At 40.0% G+C, this 19,568-nt stretch overlaps 2 protein-coding genes across 5 annotated transcripts in view; both read right to left on the minus strand.

Annotated features, from left to right (window-relative positions):
- Nucleotides 1-92: 92 nt before the first annotated feature.
- LOC146491439 (uncharacterized) lies at nucleotides 93-6,886 on the minus strand. Its single transcript, XM_085150359.1, has 16 exons — nucleotides 5,558-6,886; nucleotides 5,253-5,392; nucleotides 4,826-5,051; nucleotides 4,638-4,713; nucleotides 4,307-4,515; nucleotides 2,626-2,703; nucleotides 2,508-2,543; nucleotides 2,327-2,400; nucleotides 2,150-2,281; nucleotides 1,676-1,881; nucleotides 1,495-1,594; nucleotides 1,235-1,397; nucleotides 1,026-1,132; nucleotides 790-934; nucleotides 526-652; nucleotides 93-380 (listed from the first exon to the last, which is right to left on the minus strand). Exons 1-16 carry the CDS (start codon nucleotides 5,603-5,605, stop codon nucleotides 145-147), a joined length of 2,103 nt encoding a protein of 700 aa, XP_085006485.1. The 5' UTR covers nucleotides 5,606-6,886; the 3' UTR covers nucleotides 93-144.
- A 1,822-nt stretch (nucleotides 6,887-8,708) lies between these two features.
- LOC146491440 (kalirin-like) overlaps nucleotides 8,709-19,568 on the minus strand; it is a 59,084-nt gene continuing 48,224 nt past the window's right edge. For all 4 annotated transcript variants that reach the window (XM_085152741.1, XM_085152740.1, XM_085152739.1 and 1 more), the window contains 12 exons: nucleotides 19,404-19,474; nucleotides 19,252-19,318; nucleotides 19,039-19,142; nucleotides 18,878-18,947; nucleotides 17,573-17,659; nucleotides 17,128-17,220; nucleotides 15,736-15,786; nucleotides 15,116-15,193; nucleotides 14,403-14,588; nucleotides 14,150-14,321; nucleotides 13,444-13,589; nucleotides 8,709-13,355 (listed from right to left, as the gene is read on the minus strand). In XM_085152741.1, coding sequence (XP_085008867.1) covers nucleotides 13,170-13,355; nucleotides 13,444-13,589; nucleotides 14,150-14,321; nucleotides 14,403-14,588; nucleotides 15,116-15,193; nucleotides 15,736-15,786; nucleotides 17,128-17,220; nucleotides 17,573-17,659; nucleotides 18,878-18,947; nucleotides 19,039-19,142; nucleotides 19,252-19,318; nucleotides 19,404-19,474 — 1,311 coding nt within the window. In that variant the 3' untranslated portion in view covers nucleotides 8,709-13,169. The remainder of the gene's footprint in view (nucleotides 13,356-13,443; nucleotides 13,590-14,149; nucleotides 14,322-14,402; nucleotides 14,589-15,115; nucleotides 15,194-15,735; nucleotides 15,787-17,127; nucleotides 17,221-17,572; nucleotides 17,660-18,877; nucleotides 18,948-19,038; nucleotides 19,143-19,251; nucleotides 19,319-19,403; nucleotides 19,475-19,568) is intronic.

Here is a 19,568-nt window from a genome sequence, read left to right on the forward strand (position 1 = left end):
TTGTTTAGAAACATTTTTACTCATTTAGTTTCCAAATTACAAGAGAACAATGTGTTAAACTCTGTGGAATCCACCACCATATCTAACTGCTGCACTCATTATGGTTTTAAACACTGTAAGTGTCCAGATGCTGCACTGGAAAAGTCACAGTACACTCACAACTGGGTAACAAATGGAGTGATCTCCCAGCCGCTCCTTACATTCGTGGTCAAACTTGCATGTTATTTTGAAATGTCTCTTTTCATCAGGGAGAATGGGAACATGGGACTGGCCGGTCATCCACTGGAGCACATGGTGGACAGCAAGAGACTCTGATTTTTCACCACCTGCACCGCCTGTGTTTCCATCTGTGATGTTTGAAAATGTTTCTGAAGTCTTTTCTAAATAAAAAGCAATTACAATGTTTTAAATTAACAACTAAGAATACTTTCTAGTGCCCTGCATGTTAAAGCAAAAATATTTAACAGATGCATACGGTGTATATATACAATACTATAGGTATATACAGCTAATACTATGTAGTACCTGATACTTCAATCTCCTGCAAGAAATCTTGCAAAAAATTTATGATCTTCCTCTCAGTTCTCTCCCTAGATGTCCCCTTTTCACTGAAATGTGGTTGGCAGCTCATCATAATGAAATCAGCGTCTGGCTGTAAATAAGGAAATAAAGTAGATTATATTATAGATATATTATTCATTCAAAACTAATAAATAAATACAGGATAACTACAGTACAGATAAGTGGACTGTCTTTGGATCAGACTGAAGCTGCTATGTTAATACTTACTTTGAGGATTTTCCCAGGAACAAACAAACTGTGGCAAGCTTCAGGATTTACAGCCAGCAGGTTCACAAGACCATACAGTACCATGTCCTTTCTGAGCTGCTGTAGCATTGGAATCAGTCTTGTTGTAGAGTGTAAGACAATGGCACTTAAAAAAAAACAAACAAAAAAAAAATAATGAAAAACTAGTTGGGCATGGGGGGATGGGTTAATGATCTCTCTGATTTTTTCTCCCTTACCGGATCATGCTTTCCTTACTATCCATCTTTATCTGGTTTGTGTATCCACAGCTGACAATTTCATCAGCCCACATCATCAGAAACTGTATGTCTGCTGCATCTTCAACCTGGAAATGTATAATGTGAAAGAGGAAATACAGAAGGTTAAAAGTGTTTAAAAACACCATACTCATAATATATCATGTGCCAGAGCTAAACCAGGTGCTCACTTTGCAGATGAGCAGGGAAGATTCCACATCTGCAACGTCCTCCTTAGACAGACAGCTGAAATCAAGCTCTCCTGAGCAGAGGAAATTGTAGCACCATTCTTTGAAAAAGGCAGGAGATGGGCCTCCTTGGGCGAGGCTGACTGCAATTATTTCACCAACAGTTCTGTGTAGACAAATGATTATAATTCATTTTCAGGTAACATTTACAAAAATATCGGATGCGTATTAAATGTGATACACAAAGCTCGTATGTAACCAACCTGAAGTTTTCATTATCAAGATCGGTCAGAGAATACTTGGGGTTTTTGCCCTTGTTCTCAGGTCCTTCAAAGAATCTGCTTTCAATACCTGAAATCATGTCTTTCATACAAAAAATATCCGCATTTTTAAGTTATCCATTATTTATTGACACTAGGACAAAACAGGTAATAGGCAACTCACCACTCAAAAACTCTTTCCTAAGTGCTCCTGTATCCACACCTGCCTCTCCAATGAAAACCACCCTAAGAACACTGGTGGGAGATGCAGCTTTTTTTCTCTGCCATTGGAGAATGCCTCTGTCTGGAAGGTCTTCTCTGTCCACACACAACTTAAATTCTGTTGTGGTGTCGACTTGTTGTTCAAGGCAACGCAATACATCTTCCACGCTTAACAAAAACAGGGTAGAAAACATCCTAAGTTCTCAAAGAAAAATAATCATCTTTAGATTAAAAGAGGCTACCACTTTAAACGTGATTAGAAATGATTGCAGCATGTTCTGTGCAACAACCTTTAACACTAATTTAAAGTAGTGTGATCATAAAATGTTTTATATGAAATTAAACCCCAGTTATTGTGTAAAAGATCTTACACATAATTTTAACAAATGGTTCTGCATAATAGTGTGTATATGAACTATAATAGAGCAAAAAGTACCTGTCTGTTGTGCATACTGAAGTTTGCGCTGGTGTCCCTGTAGTTTGGTCATTTTCTTCAGGCACCATGCATTGAAAGCATTGACGAAACAAAGTTAAAAAAAAAAAAAAAACTACATATGTTTGCGTGGACTGTTACTGATTAACATTTTTTCATAAACGGCTGAAAATAGATTACCTATCCCCACACAGACTCGCATGGACTGTGATCTCATCTTCAGGAAAGTCCTTAGTGCATATTGGACAAATAACCTACAATTTCAAAAAAGGGGTACATGTTATGCATAGTGGGAAAAAGATCATTACCAATACAAAATTCATTGTAGTTACTATGGTTTTTAGTAATGTGCTAGGTTTACCTTGCATTTGCTTTTCACAATGCATAACTCAGATTCCTGCAGAATCAAAATACAGTAATTGTGATACTATATTATTTAATCAAAATTGCTCAATTTGATTTCATCAAAATTGTCTCACCTCATCATCATCAGTCTCATCAGGAGAGAATTTTCCTTTGCACGTATTGATGTGTACTGCAAGCATCTGCAGAGGCATACAGTGGGGCAAAAAAGTATTTAGTCAGCCACCGATTGTGCAAGTTCCCCCACTTAAAATGATGACAGAGGTCAGTAATTTGCACCAGAGGTACACTTCAACTGTGAGAGACAGAATGTGAAAAAAAAATTAATGAATTCACATGGTAGGATTTGTAAAGAATTTATTCGTAAATCAGGGTGGAAAATAAGTATTTGGTCAATAACAAAAATACAACTCAATACTTTGTAACATAACCTTTGTTGGCAATAACAGAGGTCAAACGTTTACTATAGGTCTTTACCAGGTTTGCACACACAGTAGCTGGTATTTTGGCCCATTCCTCCATGCAGATCTTCTCAAGAGCAGTGATGTTTTGGGGCTGTCGCCGAGCAACACGGACTTTCAACTCCCGCCACAGATTTTCTATGGGGTTGAGGTCTGGAGACTGGCTAGGCCACTCCAGGACTTTCAAATGCTTCTTACGGAGCCACTCCTTTGTTGCCCGGGCGGTGTGTTTTGGATCATTGTCATGTTGGAAGACCCAGCCTCGTTTCATCTTCAAAGTTCTCACTGATGGAAGGAGGTTTTGGCTCAAAATCTCACGATACTTGGCCCCATTCATTCTGTCCTTAACACGGATCAGTCGTCCTGTCCCCTTGGCAGAAAAACAGCCCCATAGCATGATGTTTCCACCCCCATGCTTCACAGTAGGTATGGTGTTCTTGGGATGCAACTCAGTATTCTTCTTCCTCCAAACACGACGAGTTGAGTTTATACCAAAAAGTTCTACTTTGGTTTCATCTGACCACATGACATTCTCCCAATCCTCTGCTGTATCATCCATGTGCTCTCTGGCAAACTTCAGACGGGCCTGGACATGCACTGGCTTCAGCAGCGGAACACGTCTGGCACTGCGGGATTTGATTCCCTGCCGTTGTAGTGTGTTACTGATGGTGACCTTTGTTACTTTGGTCCCAGCTCTCTGCAGGTCATTCACCAGGTCCCCCCGTGTGGTTCTGGGATCTTTGCTCACCGTTCTCATGATCATTTTGACCCCACGGGATGAGATCTTGCGTGGAGCCCCAGATCGAGGGAGATTATCAGTGGTCTTGTATGTCTTCCATTTTCTGATGATTGCTCCCACAGTTGATTTTTTCACACCAAGCTGCTTGCCTATTGTAGATTCACTCTTCCCAGTCTGGTGCAGGTCTACAATTCTTTTCCTGGTGTCCTTCGAAAGCTCTTTGGTCTTGGCCATGGCGGAGTTTGGAGTCTGACTGGTTGAGGCTGTGGACAGGTGTCTTTTATACAGATGATGAGGTCAAACAGGTGCCATTCATACAGGTAACGAGTGGGGGACAGAAAAGCTTCTTACAGAAGACGTTACAGGTCTGTGAGAGCCAGGGATTTTCCTTGTTTGAGGTGACCAAATACTTATTTTCCACCCTGATTTACGAATAAATTCTTTACAAATCCTACCATGTGAATTCATGGATTTTTTTTTCACATTCTGTCTCTCACAGTTGAAGTGTACCTCTGGTGCAAATTACTGACCTCTGTCATCATTTTAAGTGGGGGAACTTGCACAATCGGTGGCTGACTAAATACTTTTTTGCCCCACTGTAACTTCATTACACTGGTAACATATCTTCTTTGGCACCTTTGAAAGGTGCTGTGAGTCGGGAGGTAGAGGAGATGTGTCTAATGTTTCCTGAAGAGGTACTATGTAAAAAGTGGATTTGCCACCTCCTGACACAGCTTTCAGTGTTTTGACAGAATAGCCTTCTGTTTCAGGTGGAATTACAGTGAGCTTTCGTCGACCACCGCCACCTTTATTGACAGAAAGATAGCATAAACAATCAAGCAGCAAAAGTATCAACTACATAATCATAATGCAGTATGAGCACGCAAGAATGCCAAAAACACACATAAAAACTGAATTAACAACAAACCTGTTGCCTTATGCAAGAGCCATCCTCCAAAAAGATATTCCATTTTTGGAAAGGTTTCTTCCAGAAGTCTAGAAATCTTAGTTAAAAACACAGTTAAGCAGAATGGAACACTAAATGGACTGTGGCATATGATTCAGGCTAAATGCGTCTGCCAATGACTGATTTTAATACTGACTATACAAACTTACCTCTGCATGGTCACCATCTTCTGGAAGAGACACTGTTTGTCTCCCCATGCCAGCTTGTAGGAGTTCAAGCTCATCAGCTGGCAAAGGTGTGTAGGATGTGTTTTTTGACAGCAAATAAAAACTGAGGCCTGTGGTCTTACTGCCTGCCTTAACAAGCTGCTTGGTAGATGTTAAACATCTCTTTTTACCACACCTCAAGTTTGATTTGAAATATCCTGGAAATGATCTGTGGGATGAAAATGCATGAGTTTAAAAAATGCAGTGTTGCATAACATAAGGGTTATTGTTTAATAAAGTTATTAAATATGACATCATTCCTTAATAGCACATTTTAATTTAAAAATCAATGTTGATAAATCCACAAACCAAATAACTTTAACAGAAAAGATTGCAAAAAGTAAAAAAAAAAAAAAAAAAAAGCAAAAACCTTGTCATCTCTTGCTGGATAGTCAAATTTCTAGGCTCCGGCTGCCCACTCTCTGTTGGCCTCCCTGAAGGATTTGTGGATATGTTGTTAAGCAGCAAAGACACCAGATTTCTTACTGCTGACTCAACTGCACCATTACCCTAAAAAACATGATTAGGATACACTGCCTCAGTAAGACAACTACGCTGGTAATTACCCATAAGGCTAGCTTAAACTCTACAGCTGCATCTGTAACTACAATTTTACAGCATATTAAACAGAAAGGACAGCAAATTACTAAATTCACAAAAAAAAATTAAACTCACCTGATACTGTGGTGTAGTATTATTGGAGCCATTGTTTGATTCTGCCATCTCTTCTTTAGCTGCAGAGTAAATCAAAAATCCCTCGATCTGCAAGAAGCGAGGCTGAGTGGACAGTGTTTCCGGAAGGCAGTAGCTAGCGAGCTGATTGGAGACCGTAAGAGCCAATCAGAATTTTTGAAACCAAGTCTGTGATTGGTTGGATTTGTGGCACACTTATAACGGTGTACAGAAAGTTGAGCGTACGAAGCAGAGAATGTTGTGAGCGCAAGCAACACATTGCGAGCAAGCGCAAATGAAAAAACTGAGCGAGAGGGGCTGCTATTGTGTGTGTATATGGATAAGCGCAAACACTGAAATACGTTTTTTGCACGCAGCAATGAATTTTGTTCACTCAAATTCAGCTTTTGTACGCTCAAAATAAATTTCTCCTCAAAATGCAACACTTGCACCTGCAATTTTTTTTACGTGCGCTCAAATTTTTTTTACGTGCGCTCAGAATAGTGGCACAAAAATAACGCCATATGGTTCTGCCATGTTTAGTAACTTGGGAGTAAATTTCTTCTGTGATTGTCCTTTTTGGTGGAGCAACTGCCTTGATCAATAGCAGCTCCCCCTAGTGTTAAAACTAAGAAGTGCAATACACTCCAGCAAAAGTTGAAGTGCGGGCCATATTCTATTCTATTTATAAAATTACTTGCGGGCAGAGATCGCGTTACTGTAATCCGATTACTTTTTTCAAGTAACGAGTAAAGTAAGGGATTACTATTGCAAAAACGGTAATTAGATTACCGTTACTTTCCCGTAGGAACGCTGAGTTACTGCGTTACTAAAACCGTGATTTTCTTGCGAGAACGTCTCATGAAAGTGACGTAACCGAGTGCAACGTTTGTGACAACAGCTGTGTGCAGATCAACAATGGATCATATATCGAGTGCGGGAGAGAGTATGAGCGTGCAGCGTTTAAAGCGTGGAAGTACTGACCTTATTTTGAGTTTGATTCCGTAAAAAGTGACAAAAACATTAGTGTCCGTTGTGCGTGGGAAGAAAACTTCTTTTTACAGCGAAAAAACCCCCCTAAACTTCCAAGCAAGCACCGAGTAGCTACGACGTAATGAGAAACTCACAGAGAAACTGCGGTATCCTTCCACTGACCGCGGCACACCTGCACCAGGATAAACCTCCGCCTACTCTACTCCTGCTTTACAGGTGAAAATAGAGCAAAAGGACCGCTAGTCTTTGACTTTATTTATTTTCTGCTGTGTTTTACTTGCATCTGAAAGAGTGAGTGTAAACACACAAAAAAAAAAAAAAAAAAAAAAAAAAAAAAAAAATATATATATATATATATATATATATATATATATATATATATATATATATATATATATATATTATGTGCTGGAATGTGCAGAAAATAGGTTTAAATGTTAAACTAATTTCTTCCAGTCAGAGAATGGTGCATATAATTAAAATTTTGCTTCATGCATAAAGTTAAAAGATTAAAACTAACAAAACAAGTTTTAAAAAGAGACTTTTCCATTTGATTACATTTTGTATGATGGATTATGTAGAAAAAGTAGAATTGGGCTGAAAGATCTATCACTTTATCACCTATTCAGGTTGTAAATCATGTTTTTAAAAAGTAACTAAGTAACTAAGTAATTAATTACTTTTGAAAATAAGTAATCAGTAAAGTAATGGGATTACTTTTTTGGGGAAGTAATCAGTAATTAATTACTGATTACTTTTTTCAAGTAACTTGACCAACACTGCTTGCGGGCCAATTAAAAATGGACCGCAGGCCGCAGTTTGGACACCCCTGGGCTACATCCATTTTTTATATGCAAAATATAAATGGTTATAATGTATAAATGTAGTAATTGATCCATGTATTAAAAAGAAAAGAAGTCCAGATAAAGAAGCCACATACAGACTGTTTTGGATGAAAAATGACGTTTATTACAAACACAGAGAGCTGTTAGCAGTCAGTTAGCAGCTGTTAGTTCTGTACAAATAACACTGGTTGATTGGTTAGTTGAGTTTGCCAGTCGGCAACAAGGCTGGGTCTCAAACAGCACCCTATGCCTTTGTAGTGTACTATTTTTCATCCTAAACCTTAGTACACTACCTTTCACCTCAAACCATTCATAGTGCACTGATTTCTAAGCTGTGTGCTATTTCCCACCTTATAACACCTCTATAGTGCACAGTTATCCATCTTACACCTTTAATCATGGTCCACATTTTATTTTAAGCTTTACTTTGTAGCACCTTCATTGTGAAATACATTTAACTTTCAAACTCTTCATAATGCACAGCTTTCCACCTGTTAGAGTTCCTTTTGAAATGCTCGGCAATCAAATCGAAACCCTTCTGGTGCACTCCGAGTTCCAAAGTTGTGACCTTGCTCATGTTTTAAGCATTTTGAACACTATAATAATTTTTTTTGTATTTTTTTTGCATTGACAGTTATCACACTGACACAAAATCCTTTGCCAGCTCTGTAAAAGGAACAGAGTGGCATCTGTTTTTAAGGGTCATTCACCTGACGAATGTCATGTTGATGTTAAGTAGCTTGAAGGTCTTTAAGGACTCGATATTAACTTATATTTTAGACAGTCATAATTTGTATTTGCATGTTTATGTGAAGAAGTGGATGTTGGTATTTATAATGACTATTACAAGACATTAACACTGTCTTTTTCTGCTTTTTCACTACAAACTTGGACATTTGTGTAATTTGTTTCCAGTTTCCTGAAAAGGCCTGCTGCTGTTTAGCTGCAAATTAACAAGTATTTTGAAGAAACCAGTTTATCCCCAATTACAAAGGAAAAAGAGTAACTAATCATCATATTCAACATTTTAATAATAATAATAATAATAATAATAATAATAATAATAAAAGAAAATTCAGTATGAGGGAGTATGAGAAATAGTTTGTATACTGACATCTGTTTCCTTAAAAAGATGAGAAACAGTAGATTGGTCACACTATACTGTTTTGTTTGACTGTTTCTCTTGTGAGAAATCAGCACTATAGTGTTTTATCAGTCTAAAACACTAAAGAAAATAATTTACACTGCTGAACGGAAGCTCAGATATAGCAGGGATAACCGCTACCAAGGATGTTGTTTTTTTTGTTAGAGAACAGACGTCAGTTTATTAACTATTTTTCAGCCAGTATACAACAGGCAGACAGGAACGCTTCCCCTCATAATTACAGCCACGAATTACAAACTGTTTAACAAATGTGATAAAATGTTGTGTAATTTGCAGCTAAACATTAGATTTTGAATATAATATTTAAGAGATTTCACACAAAATTACCCAGTAAAGTAAATGTTGCCAAACAGCCTAATATTTAACCCAAAGTACCATCTTGAACCAGAAAGTTATGGACAATCTGATGTCCACCATTCAGCTTAGAAAAATATTTGAAACAGACTGAATCAAAGCTATGCTGCCAAACATAGTTTGACATTTAGTAGAAAGCCAGGTTTGCAGTAGCTGGGACAAAAAGTCTAATGAATGTCATAGTCAAGTGCCATCGGTGTGTGTTGCCCTTTAAGAAAACATTAGGTTTCCTTCAAGTCTGTCTTAATATACTAGTCCCAATCACATTCCATATGCACATTAAGAGAAGCTTTAGTAACATATTTTCCTTTGAAACCTGCTCAGGAATCAGGTGCTTCTTGGTTTCTGTTGTAGCTTTTTTTTTTTTTTTTTTTTTTTTACCAAAAAAATCCTAAACAAATTTAATAATCTGGAAATGCTACAATCTACCTATTTCATTGGGCATTTATTGTTTACAAATGCAAATACAGTTTAAACTGTTAAATCATAGATGGTTAATAGTTTTGAGATTTGTATTCTGTATTTGATTTCTTGATCCTTAAAAAATGATCCAGAAAGGACAGACTGAGCTTAAGCTATATGCGTATATCACCATATGTTGATGATGTGATTCTGTTTTATTACCAAATTACACAACTCACTTCAAACCCACCCTAAAGGTCCAGCTAAGTGACTTCAAATAACTAAGGTGAAACCTTGCAGACAGCTACACTGTGTCACCTGTCACTCAACAAGGTCCCACCCCTAATAACGCAAACATTAAGCCTTAATGCAGTTTAAACATGTGAGTTATGAACTAAATTCAGCCCCATACAGTTGTTACAAAGAAACTAGACCAAAACTGTTTTCTGTAACAGGCTGAAGTTGGACATTTTAACATGGGAAGCTAAGTATAGGGACTCATTTTTGCAGCATCAAGTGGAGATTAGAGGAACTGAAAGTTTTGTTAGTGTCATTATAATTCTGCTAACAGAAACCAGAAAGCTGTTGCCTACAGGTTGTACATTTTTAGATCAGTTTAAAGAAGTTATATTAAGATAGACTTGAAAGAACTCAAACTTTTCCTTTAACACCAGTTAAGTCATTCATAGTTTGCTTCATAGCACACTATCCTCCACCCTAACCGCTCTTTAGTGCACCTGACAGGCTGCGCAGCTCCTTAAGGACCGGGGTGTTGTCTGAGAATGGCACCAGAGAAACAGAGAGAGAGAGAGACAGAGAGGTAGAGAGAGAAAGAGAGACAGAGAGAGACAGGTAGAGAGTGTGCTGAAGGTTACAGCTTCGGTTTTAGTAGAAACAGACAGTCACAGTAGGTTGGGCTGCTGAGAGACAGACCGGTTCAGTGTCCACAGTACATAGAGTAGCAGTTGGACGTCTGGTCTATATACAGGAACGAGAAATGCATAATCAGAATATCAAACTAACCAAAGCTGAGGCCGCCTTGTTGACTGGAGAAAGACAGAGAAGGGGCGGGGTGGGAGGAGGGCGGCAGCAGCTCTGGTTTGCTATAAAAACCAACCAAACGAATAAACAAACAAAAAATGGTGTCACCGCAAACACAACGATTCGTCATGGCAACGCTACACCAGGACACCACCTAACTGTCGGTGGAAAAACACACATAGGACGGCGTTACTAACACACGCACACACACGCTCTCCCTCGCTCTCATGCACACGCACGCAGTTATTAATATGACAAACATTTTCTCTCATTTTTTTCTCTCTATTAAGGTGAAAAACAGATTCTATTATTCTTAATTATCTTCATAGTAATCTTCATCTGCATCTTCATCATAGCATTGGTGTGTGTATGAAGTGTGTGTGTGCGTGTCCTCAGTCTCTTTATACACACTATTAACAGAACGACGCGTAGAGAACTCAGTTCTGATTGGCTGATAGGTCTTTTTGCCTCTTCTCGTCCAGGAGGGTTTCATTTATTTATTTTTTTGACTGTCTTTTCTTCCTGGAGTCCCCGTCTGGATGGTGGTGATGATGATTGTAATGATGGTCATATGACCTCCCTTCCACTGACCCACGGAGAACAGTTTGTGAAGTCATAAGAGTGGGTTATTGGTTGCTTGGGACCCTGACGGCAGCGTCTGATAGAACAAGGTGAAGAGCTGTGTTCTGGCTGAATGTTAAAGCACCAGGAATGAGGGAGGAGACTAACAGTACCTGCTGCTGGGAGAGTGTGTGTGTGTGTGTGTTTAAAGTCTAAAATGCTGAACAGTAATCAGGGTCTGAAACATGTCAGGAAACCTTCAGAGCATAAATGATGGCAGTGTCTACCTCTCCAGTTCCTAACCCTCTGATGGGTCACAGCACTGTTACATAAAGAGACAACAATGGAAAAAAATGTTAAGGTGGAGATTATTTGGTGAAAGAGAAAACTCTGAGCTGGTCCTGAAATCTGACCAGGATGCCTGTTGAACTCCTCACTTTTGTGTTTTTTTTTAAGCCTAACTGAGGATGGACACCAAACTCTCTGGAGAGATTTGTTGTCTGTCGTAGGAAAACCTCAGGAGGCCCCCAATAAGAACTGGACCAGCCGAGATTAGTTCATTGACTCTGGAGTCTCTTGACACCATTGACAGTCAAAATGGAGGGGAATGTTACTACTGCTGTTTGTGCTGTTTTGCTGAATCGATATGGTTCAACTTTATTACTGAAGAAAGCCATGGAGTCGGTTATGCTTTGGAAGGAAGCAGTTTTCCTTATAGTTTCAAACACCGGGGGTTGCAAAATAGTCCACTCACTGTATTTGCATGAGAAACGTGAGGCAAATATTTGCTCTTCATTTGGATTGAGTTCACCACAAGGACTCACTTATATCCCCCACGTGTGAACAAGATCCTGAGATTCTACATCATCCATCCATCCATCCATCTTCATCCGCTTTATCCGAGGCCGGGTCGTGGGGGCAGCAGCCTAAGCAAAGAGGCCCAGACCTCCCTCTCCCCAGCCACCTCCTCCAGCTTAACCGGGGGAACACCAAGGCGTTCCCAGGCCAGCCGAGAGATATAATCTCTCCAGCGTGTCCTGGGTCTGCCCCGGGGCCTCCTCCCGGTGGGACATGCCTGGAACACCTCACCCAGGAGGCGCCCAGGGGGCATCCTTGTCAGATGCCCAAACCACCTCAGCTGACTCCTTTCGATGTGGAGCAGCAGCGGCTCTACTCTGAGCCCCTCCCGGATGGCCGAACCTCTCACCCTATCTCTAAGGGAGAGGCCAGCCACCCTTCGGAGGATGCTCATTTCCGCCGCTTGTATCCGCCATCTCGTTCTTTCGGTCACTACCCACAGCTCGTGGCCATAGGTGAGGGTAGGGACGTAGATCGACCGGTAAATTGAGAGCTTCGCTTTTACACTCAGCTCCCTCTTCACCACGACGGACCGGTGCAGCGTCTGCATTACTGCAGCTGCAGCCCCAATCCGTCTGTCGATCTCCGGCTCCCTTCTCCCATCACTTGCGAACAAGACCCCGAGATACTTGAACTCCTCCACTTGGGGCAGGAACTCATCCCTGACCCGGAGTGGGCACTCCACCCTTTTCCGGCTGAGACAGACTCAAAGTAGAGCATCTATTCCACAATGAAAGGATCCACTTGTGGTTCATACATCCAACTAGGATCCCTGTTAAAGGTGTTTGGCAAGTTCAACCTTGCTACCTCTCTGGAGGTGATGCCTGAGGACATTAAGGTCTAGTTTATTCTGCTTAGTCTACTGCTATTGACTGAGAACAATCTTTAGGCATAATCACACCATTCTGGACTTCAAATAAGCTGCAATCAACTTTTTACAAAGATTGTTAGAAATTGTGAGTTAAAACCAAACGACCAACTAGAACACTAATTACACTTTAATTTGTTGACGTCAGGCAAGTATGCTCCAGCTCCACTGTTACACACTTTGGGGATCCATGAAGTTGCTATGGAGGGTTGCCCCTTGGACCCAGATGTAATATTAAGGATATTCTGCAATGCTTAAAACTTTCATATAATTCCTAATGACTGTTTCTGACAAATCTCATCAGGTGAGAAAATGAGAAAGTGGAGGAGACATATTTTTGTCCAAAGTGCCAGACACGCAGACATTGCCATCATCATGTTTACATTTTTGCTGCACAAATATTTCCCAACATGCTTTTGACCCATTTTGCATTTAGTATTTGGAGTGCTGTCATTGTGTTTGTGTATGTACTAATAGTAAACCAGATTCTGACCCTGCTCCCAGTGTGTGTTTGTTCATGTGTATGTGTCAGTGTGTGTTGAGCACGCTGCGTGGCACCCAGCCCTCGGCGGCTGGCGAATCGCTGTTGGCCGGCCGATAGACCAGACTCTGACCCTGCTGGTTGGACGCCAGAATCTGAACCTTCTCCCCCCGAAACACAGAGATCTCATCCTCCCGCACCGCCACAAAGTCCTGCAGCACCAGAACCAGTTCCTGAAGGGTCAAAGGTCATATGGTCTGATGTAAGAAAGTTTTTCAAGAACTTATGGTACACAAGGAAAGTGAAAGGAGGGATTCAAACCTGATCTTCCTGTTCACTGTCAGGAGGGGGCTGAGTTGCGTGACCGTTGGGAGTGGGCGGTGCAGATGGCGGCCTTCCTGATGACAGTGGCCGTGTCACAGAGATCACGCCCTCCTTCCTCTGATACTCAATAGGAGACTGGAGAGCTGTGGGCACAGATTAGATGTAGCATGGATATGAATGAGCTGTTTCAGTGAGATTTAAGGTGATTTATAGAGATCTAGGAATGTTGGAGGGTTGTTCACAAAAATGAGTTTTCAAGGAGGTTGTAAGGAAGACATTTTTGGGAAATTTGGAAATTGGATTCATTTGGCATTAAACAAAGATTAAACAGCTTGCAGAGGATTAGAGACTTAGGAAGGTATTCTAAGATTTCAAGGGTGACTTAAGGGGGGTTTACGTTAACACAAGTCCAACGTTACTAACATAATAGAGATGTTTAAGGGTGGTTTGGGGAAATTAAGGCTATTTAAATATGGTTTAAGGATATTTAGGGTAAAACAAAAAGTATTTGAGGAATATGAGAAAGATAATAAAAGATGTTATTGAGATTCAGTAGCATTTCAGTTGAATAAGAGATTTCAAAATCAGTGGTGATCCAATGACAATGAAAGGGAATTTTCCAAGGAGAATTAAGGACATTTTAGGACAGGTAATGTAATGGATATTTCAGATATTTAAGGAATGTTTTTGACAAGGTTTTTACCTGACAGGAAGTTGTTCTGGGCATCCAGCAGGGAAGCAATGGTCTCTACCCAGGTCATCTTTATGCTGGCAGAAGATGCCTGGAGCGTGAAGCGCTCCGCCGACCCACGAGACCACAACACAAACTTACAGGGATCACCGTCCACGCTGTCCTGCATTGCCAGATAACTCACCTGAACACAAACAATAACACAATTACTCCTAATTCAGACCTCAAGACAGTGTCGAGTCTAAACAGTGCTGACCAGTCTGACCTTTATGCTGTTCTTGAACTGGTATCCTGGGTTGTTGGAGCCTTTGCGCAGCAGTTCGCTAAAGATGATGATCTGCTCGAACAGAAAAACTCTGCGCTCTTTGCTGCGAGACAGAACGCCTCCGTCCTGCTCCCAAACACAGAAAGTCTCCTGCTGCAACAGCTTCCCCTGAGACGTTAGCTTTCCCTGGAAAGCACGAGGAGGTGAGTGAGGAAAGAAAGACCGATGGTTAAGAGTCCAGGTACCCTGCAGCAAACTTTACATTTCCAGGAAATCAGCAAAAGCAAATTGTGTACATGCCTCATATATGTCATTGTTAATTGTTTGTATTGTGCTTTCTACACACATTTCTAATTTTTTTCAATTAATATGTGCCTGAAACAGGTAAATTGCACACAAACTACATGAGAAATTGTTGTTGTAGAGCTCGGTAGCAGCACCCACAACAACATTATTATGCCGTGTGTGCTGTTATCAATGTAATATGGTGTTCCTCCTGGTTCTGTTCATTGTCCTTCATCTCTGTGTGGTTCAGTTCTGCTTTTTGTCCATTTTGTGTTAGTAGACCAAAACTTCTAATTTTAGATATTATCACATTTCTTTCAGAGCTTTCAGTGTTAATTAGCATGAAATCAATTATGTTACTATGTTGTCCTAGTGACATGACTTGCTAACAAAACAAATCAGCCGAACAGGTGGACAGACAGGTGTACCTCGTATCCCTGCAGGCGTCCCAGGTTCATCATGTCATTGCAGCGTTTTGGAACCAATGACATCAGCTCCACCGCTTTCTGTACACAGACCACACACACACAGTTACTAAATATTACAGAAGTTTGTGTTAGTCCTCAGGGCGATGATTCACCATCTCGTGTAAATCATTTATAACGATCTTCACTATGCCAGAAGCAGCAGCAGCTCTTTGCTGTCTCCTGCTCATTGGTTATGAGACAGAAACAGCTGTCTGCTGAAGAACAAAACTCATGTGTTTGTTGTCTATTAGAGTTTTTTTTTTACAACTCTTAGCAAAGCTAAAAAACGAAATATCTATTTTTTACAAAATATTTAACAAAGTTTATCATTTTTAAAAGTCACAAGAATTTGAATGAAAATATAATAAATTCAGTAAATAAACTGTTTCCCAGAATGTAGATCCTTTGTGCCTTTGTGTATTATCAGAACAGTTTATGGCACAACACAACTGTTTTTATATTATCAAACTAAAACTGATCAATAACAAAAAACACGAACAAAGCTGTGGTTCAGTTGTTTGATGTTTCTGAAAGCTTATGAGATGATTTACAGAAAAGGAAAGCAAAGAACCAAAACTTACCTCAATCTCCTCACAGTCCAGCCCTGCCTTCGACGTATACTTGAGGAAATCCTGATGAACAAACAGAAAAAATATAAGTGTTTGAATGTCAGCCAAAGTCATAGTGTGTCCTTAAAGTGTAACATCAGAAAATATCTTAAAATACACGCTGGTATGATGAACTGATGAGTTTATCTCTGATTTCTCACAAAAAGCTCTACCCAAAAGTACCAAATGCCATTACAAGCAAGGCTGTCATTGTGAACCAATCAGAGTGCACAGGTAATAACTGTAAAGGGAGTTAATAAAACAACCCACACATTTCTTGCCTGAGTTGAGTCCCAAATAATTTCTGAGTCTAATACTACACCCATGTCAAATCGTAGCTAATTTCAAAGACAACATCAGTATGAGTCAATTCAAATCTTGAGGTCGGCTCCAACTCAAAAACAACAAATCCCAAGTTGCATCCCGAGTTGTGTCCTGAATCAAGTCCCTCAATAAAAGGTAAAAACCCGACCTGACCAAAGTTCTAATTCAAGCCTGGAGCAAGAGCCAATAGGTCTGTGCGATTTGATCAAAATCTCATATCCCGATAGAAGACATTTCTCATCGGGATATTATAGGATTTCTCTATAATGATATAATTCACAAAATAGTGCATTTTCTGTAAGTTCTGTGAATCTCTGGCACTCGACGCGTTTTCAGCTGGGCGTCCTGTACCTGGAGTGGAGTGTTTTGACCGATGCATGAAACTATATATATTTTTAGTTGTATTTTAAGTTGTATAAGTTGTATTACATGACATGTTGCGAGAAAAAGCCAGTTCTAACGTTTGAGTCTAAGGTTTATTTTGAGCACCTGACGGCTCTTTTTTGCTTCTCATCCGTAAACTCTCTTCATACTTTTTCATGTAATTCTTGCGCTGGTAGAAGAAAAAAAAAATACTGCTTTAATCAGAGTGTTTTGCAACACCTTGAAACAAACCATAACGTATAATATGAAATGATAGATCATTTAATTTCTTCATCCGATATATTTTGTCATGTCACACAGCCCTGAGAGCCAACCAGTCTATAATCAAGATCAGCACCTCCGGTCAAATTCCAAATTTAGCTTGGTTTTTAGTTTTATGCCATATTTGTCAGGGAAAATGCACAAAAGCCTAATAACCCTAATAATAAAAGAACCTTTGTACCACATTTAGCTACTGGGTAATTGTCTTCTATGGTCTCTGGGCAGATGCGTTTTTAAGCAGGATATATAATACCCAAACCTACTCCACAGATAATACCAGCAATTCCATTGTAACATTCAGATTCCACCAAAAATGCATTAAATATATTTCAAAATCAATGTTTCATTTAAGCAGTTAGTGTAAACACAAATCATGTTGACAGGTTCTTCACAGACCTTGAGCAGCAGCTGGTACTTGGTGATTCTCTGGATTGGTTTGATCAGATAATCACTGATGGACATCCTGCAGCTGATCTCATGCTGGATTTCCTACAGACAGACAGGCAGAGATAGAAAGTCTGGTTCAGTTTCAGCTTTTGTCTGATTTTTACTATAGCAAGGTCCATTCAAGAACGTGCATTTTAGGAAAGCCTGCTCTTTCGATTTTTTTCCCCTTTTTTAACTTTTAAGATAGTAATGTTTAAAAAAAATCAGGAAAGAAAAAATAAAAGAAACTATTATGGGTTGATTTGATTGATTTGTTTATGGCTTGGTGAACTGAAAACAACTTTCCATTGATGTGGATAATAAAGTTATTCTATTCTAGAAGATAATCATTAAAAAAACAACAGAAAAGAATAGCCAAGTATAGAAATGAAAAAAAAGAAAAGCGACGCATTACCTCGAAATAGGTCTCATACTCAATGACGATGAACTCTGACCTCGGCTTATTCTGACAGTAAACCACATACATGTGTAGACGACGCTCCTGTAAAAAACAAGAAAGTAAAAAAGAAATAGTTGTATTAGGTCTTCAACACATCCTGAGTCAAGTCCCAAGCAAATAACAAGAAGTCCTGAATTCTGTGGTAACTTAAATCTTATGTACAGACAACAACTCGAGCCAAGTTCAACCTCAGGAGCAAGTCATGAATTTAGAATCGAGCCCCATGTTGTTGTAGCTTCTAAGTTATTCAGCTCATGCTAGACCTTGACTCTCACCAGCTACTGGAACACAAACTTGTTTGGGACCCTAAACCAGCGAGGAGGTTCCCTCTAAGGCAGAAGGGAACAGGAACACACAGACGTAAACAAAGCTCTTAGAACATGTGGTTATCCTAACTGGGCCTTCATCAAATCAGTGAAAATGCAGAGGAAAGAATGCCAGACACCAACTAGGGAGAAACAGAATGACAACAACTTTTTCTGTTCCTGTAGCATGTTTATTGGAAATTTTCTCCAAGCATGGCATCCCAGTTCACTTCAGACGTAGCAAATCTAGCAGACAAAAACTGGCTCATTGCAAGGACAAAACTCCTAAAAGCAAGATGAACAACATATGGTATGCAGTGCAGTGCAGTGCAGTGCAGTGCAGCGAGGAGGGCCTGGACCCTTTTATAGAAGAAACCAAACAGCCACTCTATAAATGTATGGTACAACATGGAGGAGTCATCTCAACAGGAAAAGACTCACCTGCATTTAAAAAACATTGGTCACTCTTTCCAGGAAACCATTTTGGACTGGGAAGACATGTTCCCAGGCACGTCAACCCCCCGCTCACTTCAGTAGGTCACTGATGGTTTGAGGCAAGGTCTCACAATGGTTTCAGTGGTAACCCCAGATCATGGTAATGATCCACATCTTTGTTCACATCTTAGATCATGTGAATATTCACATAATCAATTGTGGGTCTAAGCCAGGACAAACAAGTCAAGTCCTAATGCAGGGACAAGCTCAGTCTTAAGTTGACAATTGAGTGAAACTTTGATCAAAGTTTTAAGCCAAGCCATAAAAAGTAATGAGCCAAGTCCTATTTGAATCCTGATTCCTATCTTGAGACAAAAATAAATAAATTGAGCCCTGAATCTAGTTCTAAATGAAGCCCAAAGTCAAGACAAATGAGTTCTGAGTTGAGTCCCTGAGGTCTCAGGTCAGAGCCATGCTATATATTCTGTTTTGAGCAAGTCATTTTGTTTGTAGAACTCACATGTCTGATGAAGAGGTCTGCGAGCAGGTCGTGATTCTGAATACAACGCTCTAACTCCACCAGGAAGAAGCTGAAACAGAAAAACACCCAGTGAGCATGATGGTCTATCTTTGTGTATATAATGAAGTGTGTTTGATCACGTGTGCATTTGTGGCACAGACTCGCGGTGCCAGTCGTAGATCTGCTGGATATTGCCGAAGACAATCTTGTCTTTTCCTCTCATCTCCTCTGGAATCCCTCTGACCTCCAGCCGGGACATGAAGCCCTGAGAAACGTCAACAGAGAACATGTCGTACGTTTAGATTGACATTTGTAGAGTCTGGTGGGTGGAGCATCAGTGGGTTCATTCTTTCAGTGTGATGTTTGTGTCTCACCTCAACTATCACTCCCAGATCCTTTACATAGTCCTTCTCTGATTGGACCATCTCATTAACGACAAACCTGCACACACAGAACCACAAAATTCAAGTCTCCTTAAATATGCATTAAAAACTTGGACTTTGTAATAAATTTGGGTTTGTCTTACATGCGTCCTCTTAGTGCTTTGTTTCTCTGCTCCGTGTCTGATTCATTTGATCCCTGATCTGAGTCTAGAGCCTGAAGAAATAGAAAAGGCTGAAATTAAAAGAGTTCTGTGTAACCTCAGAAAACTGTAATCTTTTATTGATGACAAGAACACAGCGTGAATTCT

The sequence above is a fragment of the Neolamprologus multifasciatus genome, chromosome 23 (assembly GCF_963576455.1).
Source record: "Neolamprologus multifasciatus chromosome 23, fNeoMul1.2, whole genome shotgun sequence".
NCBI lineage: Eukaryota > Metazoa > Chordata > Actinopteri > Cichliformes > Cichlidae > Neolamprologus > Neolamprologus multifasciatus.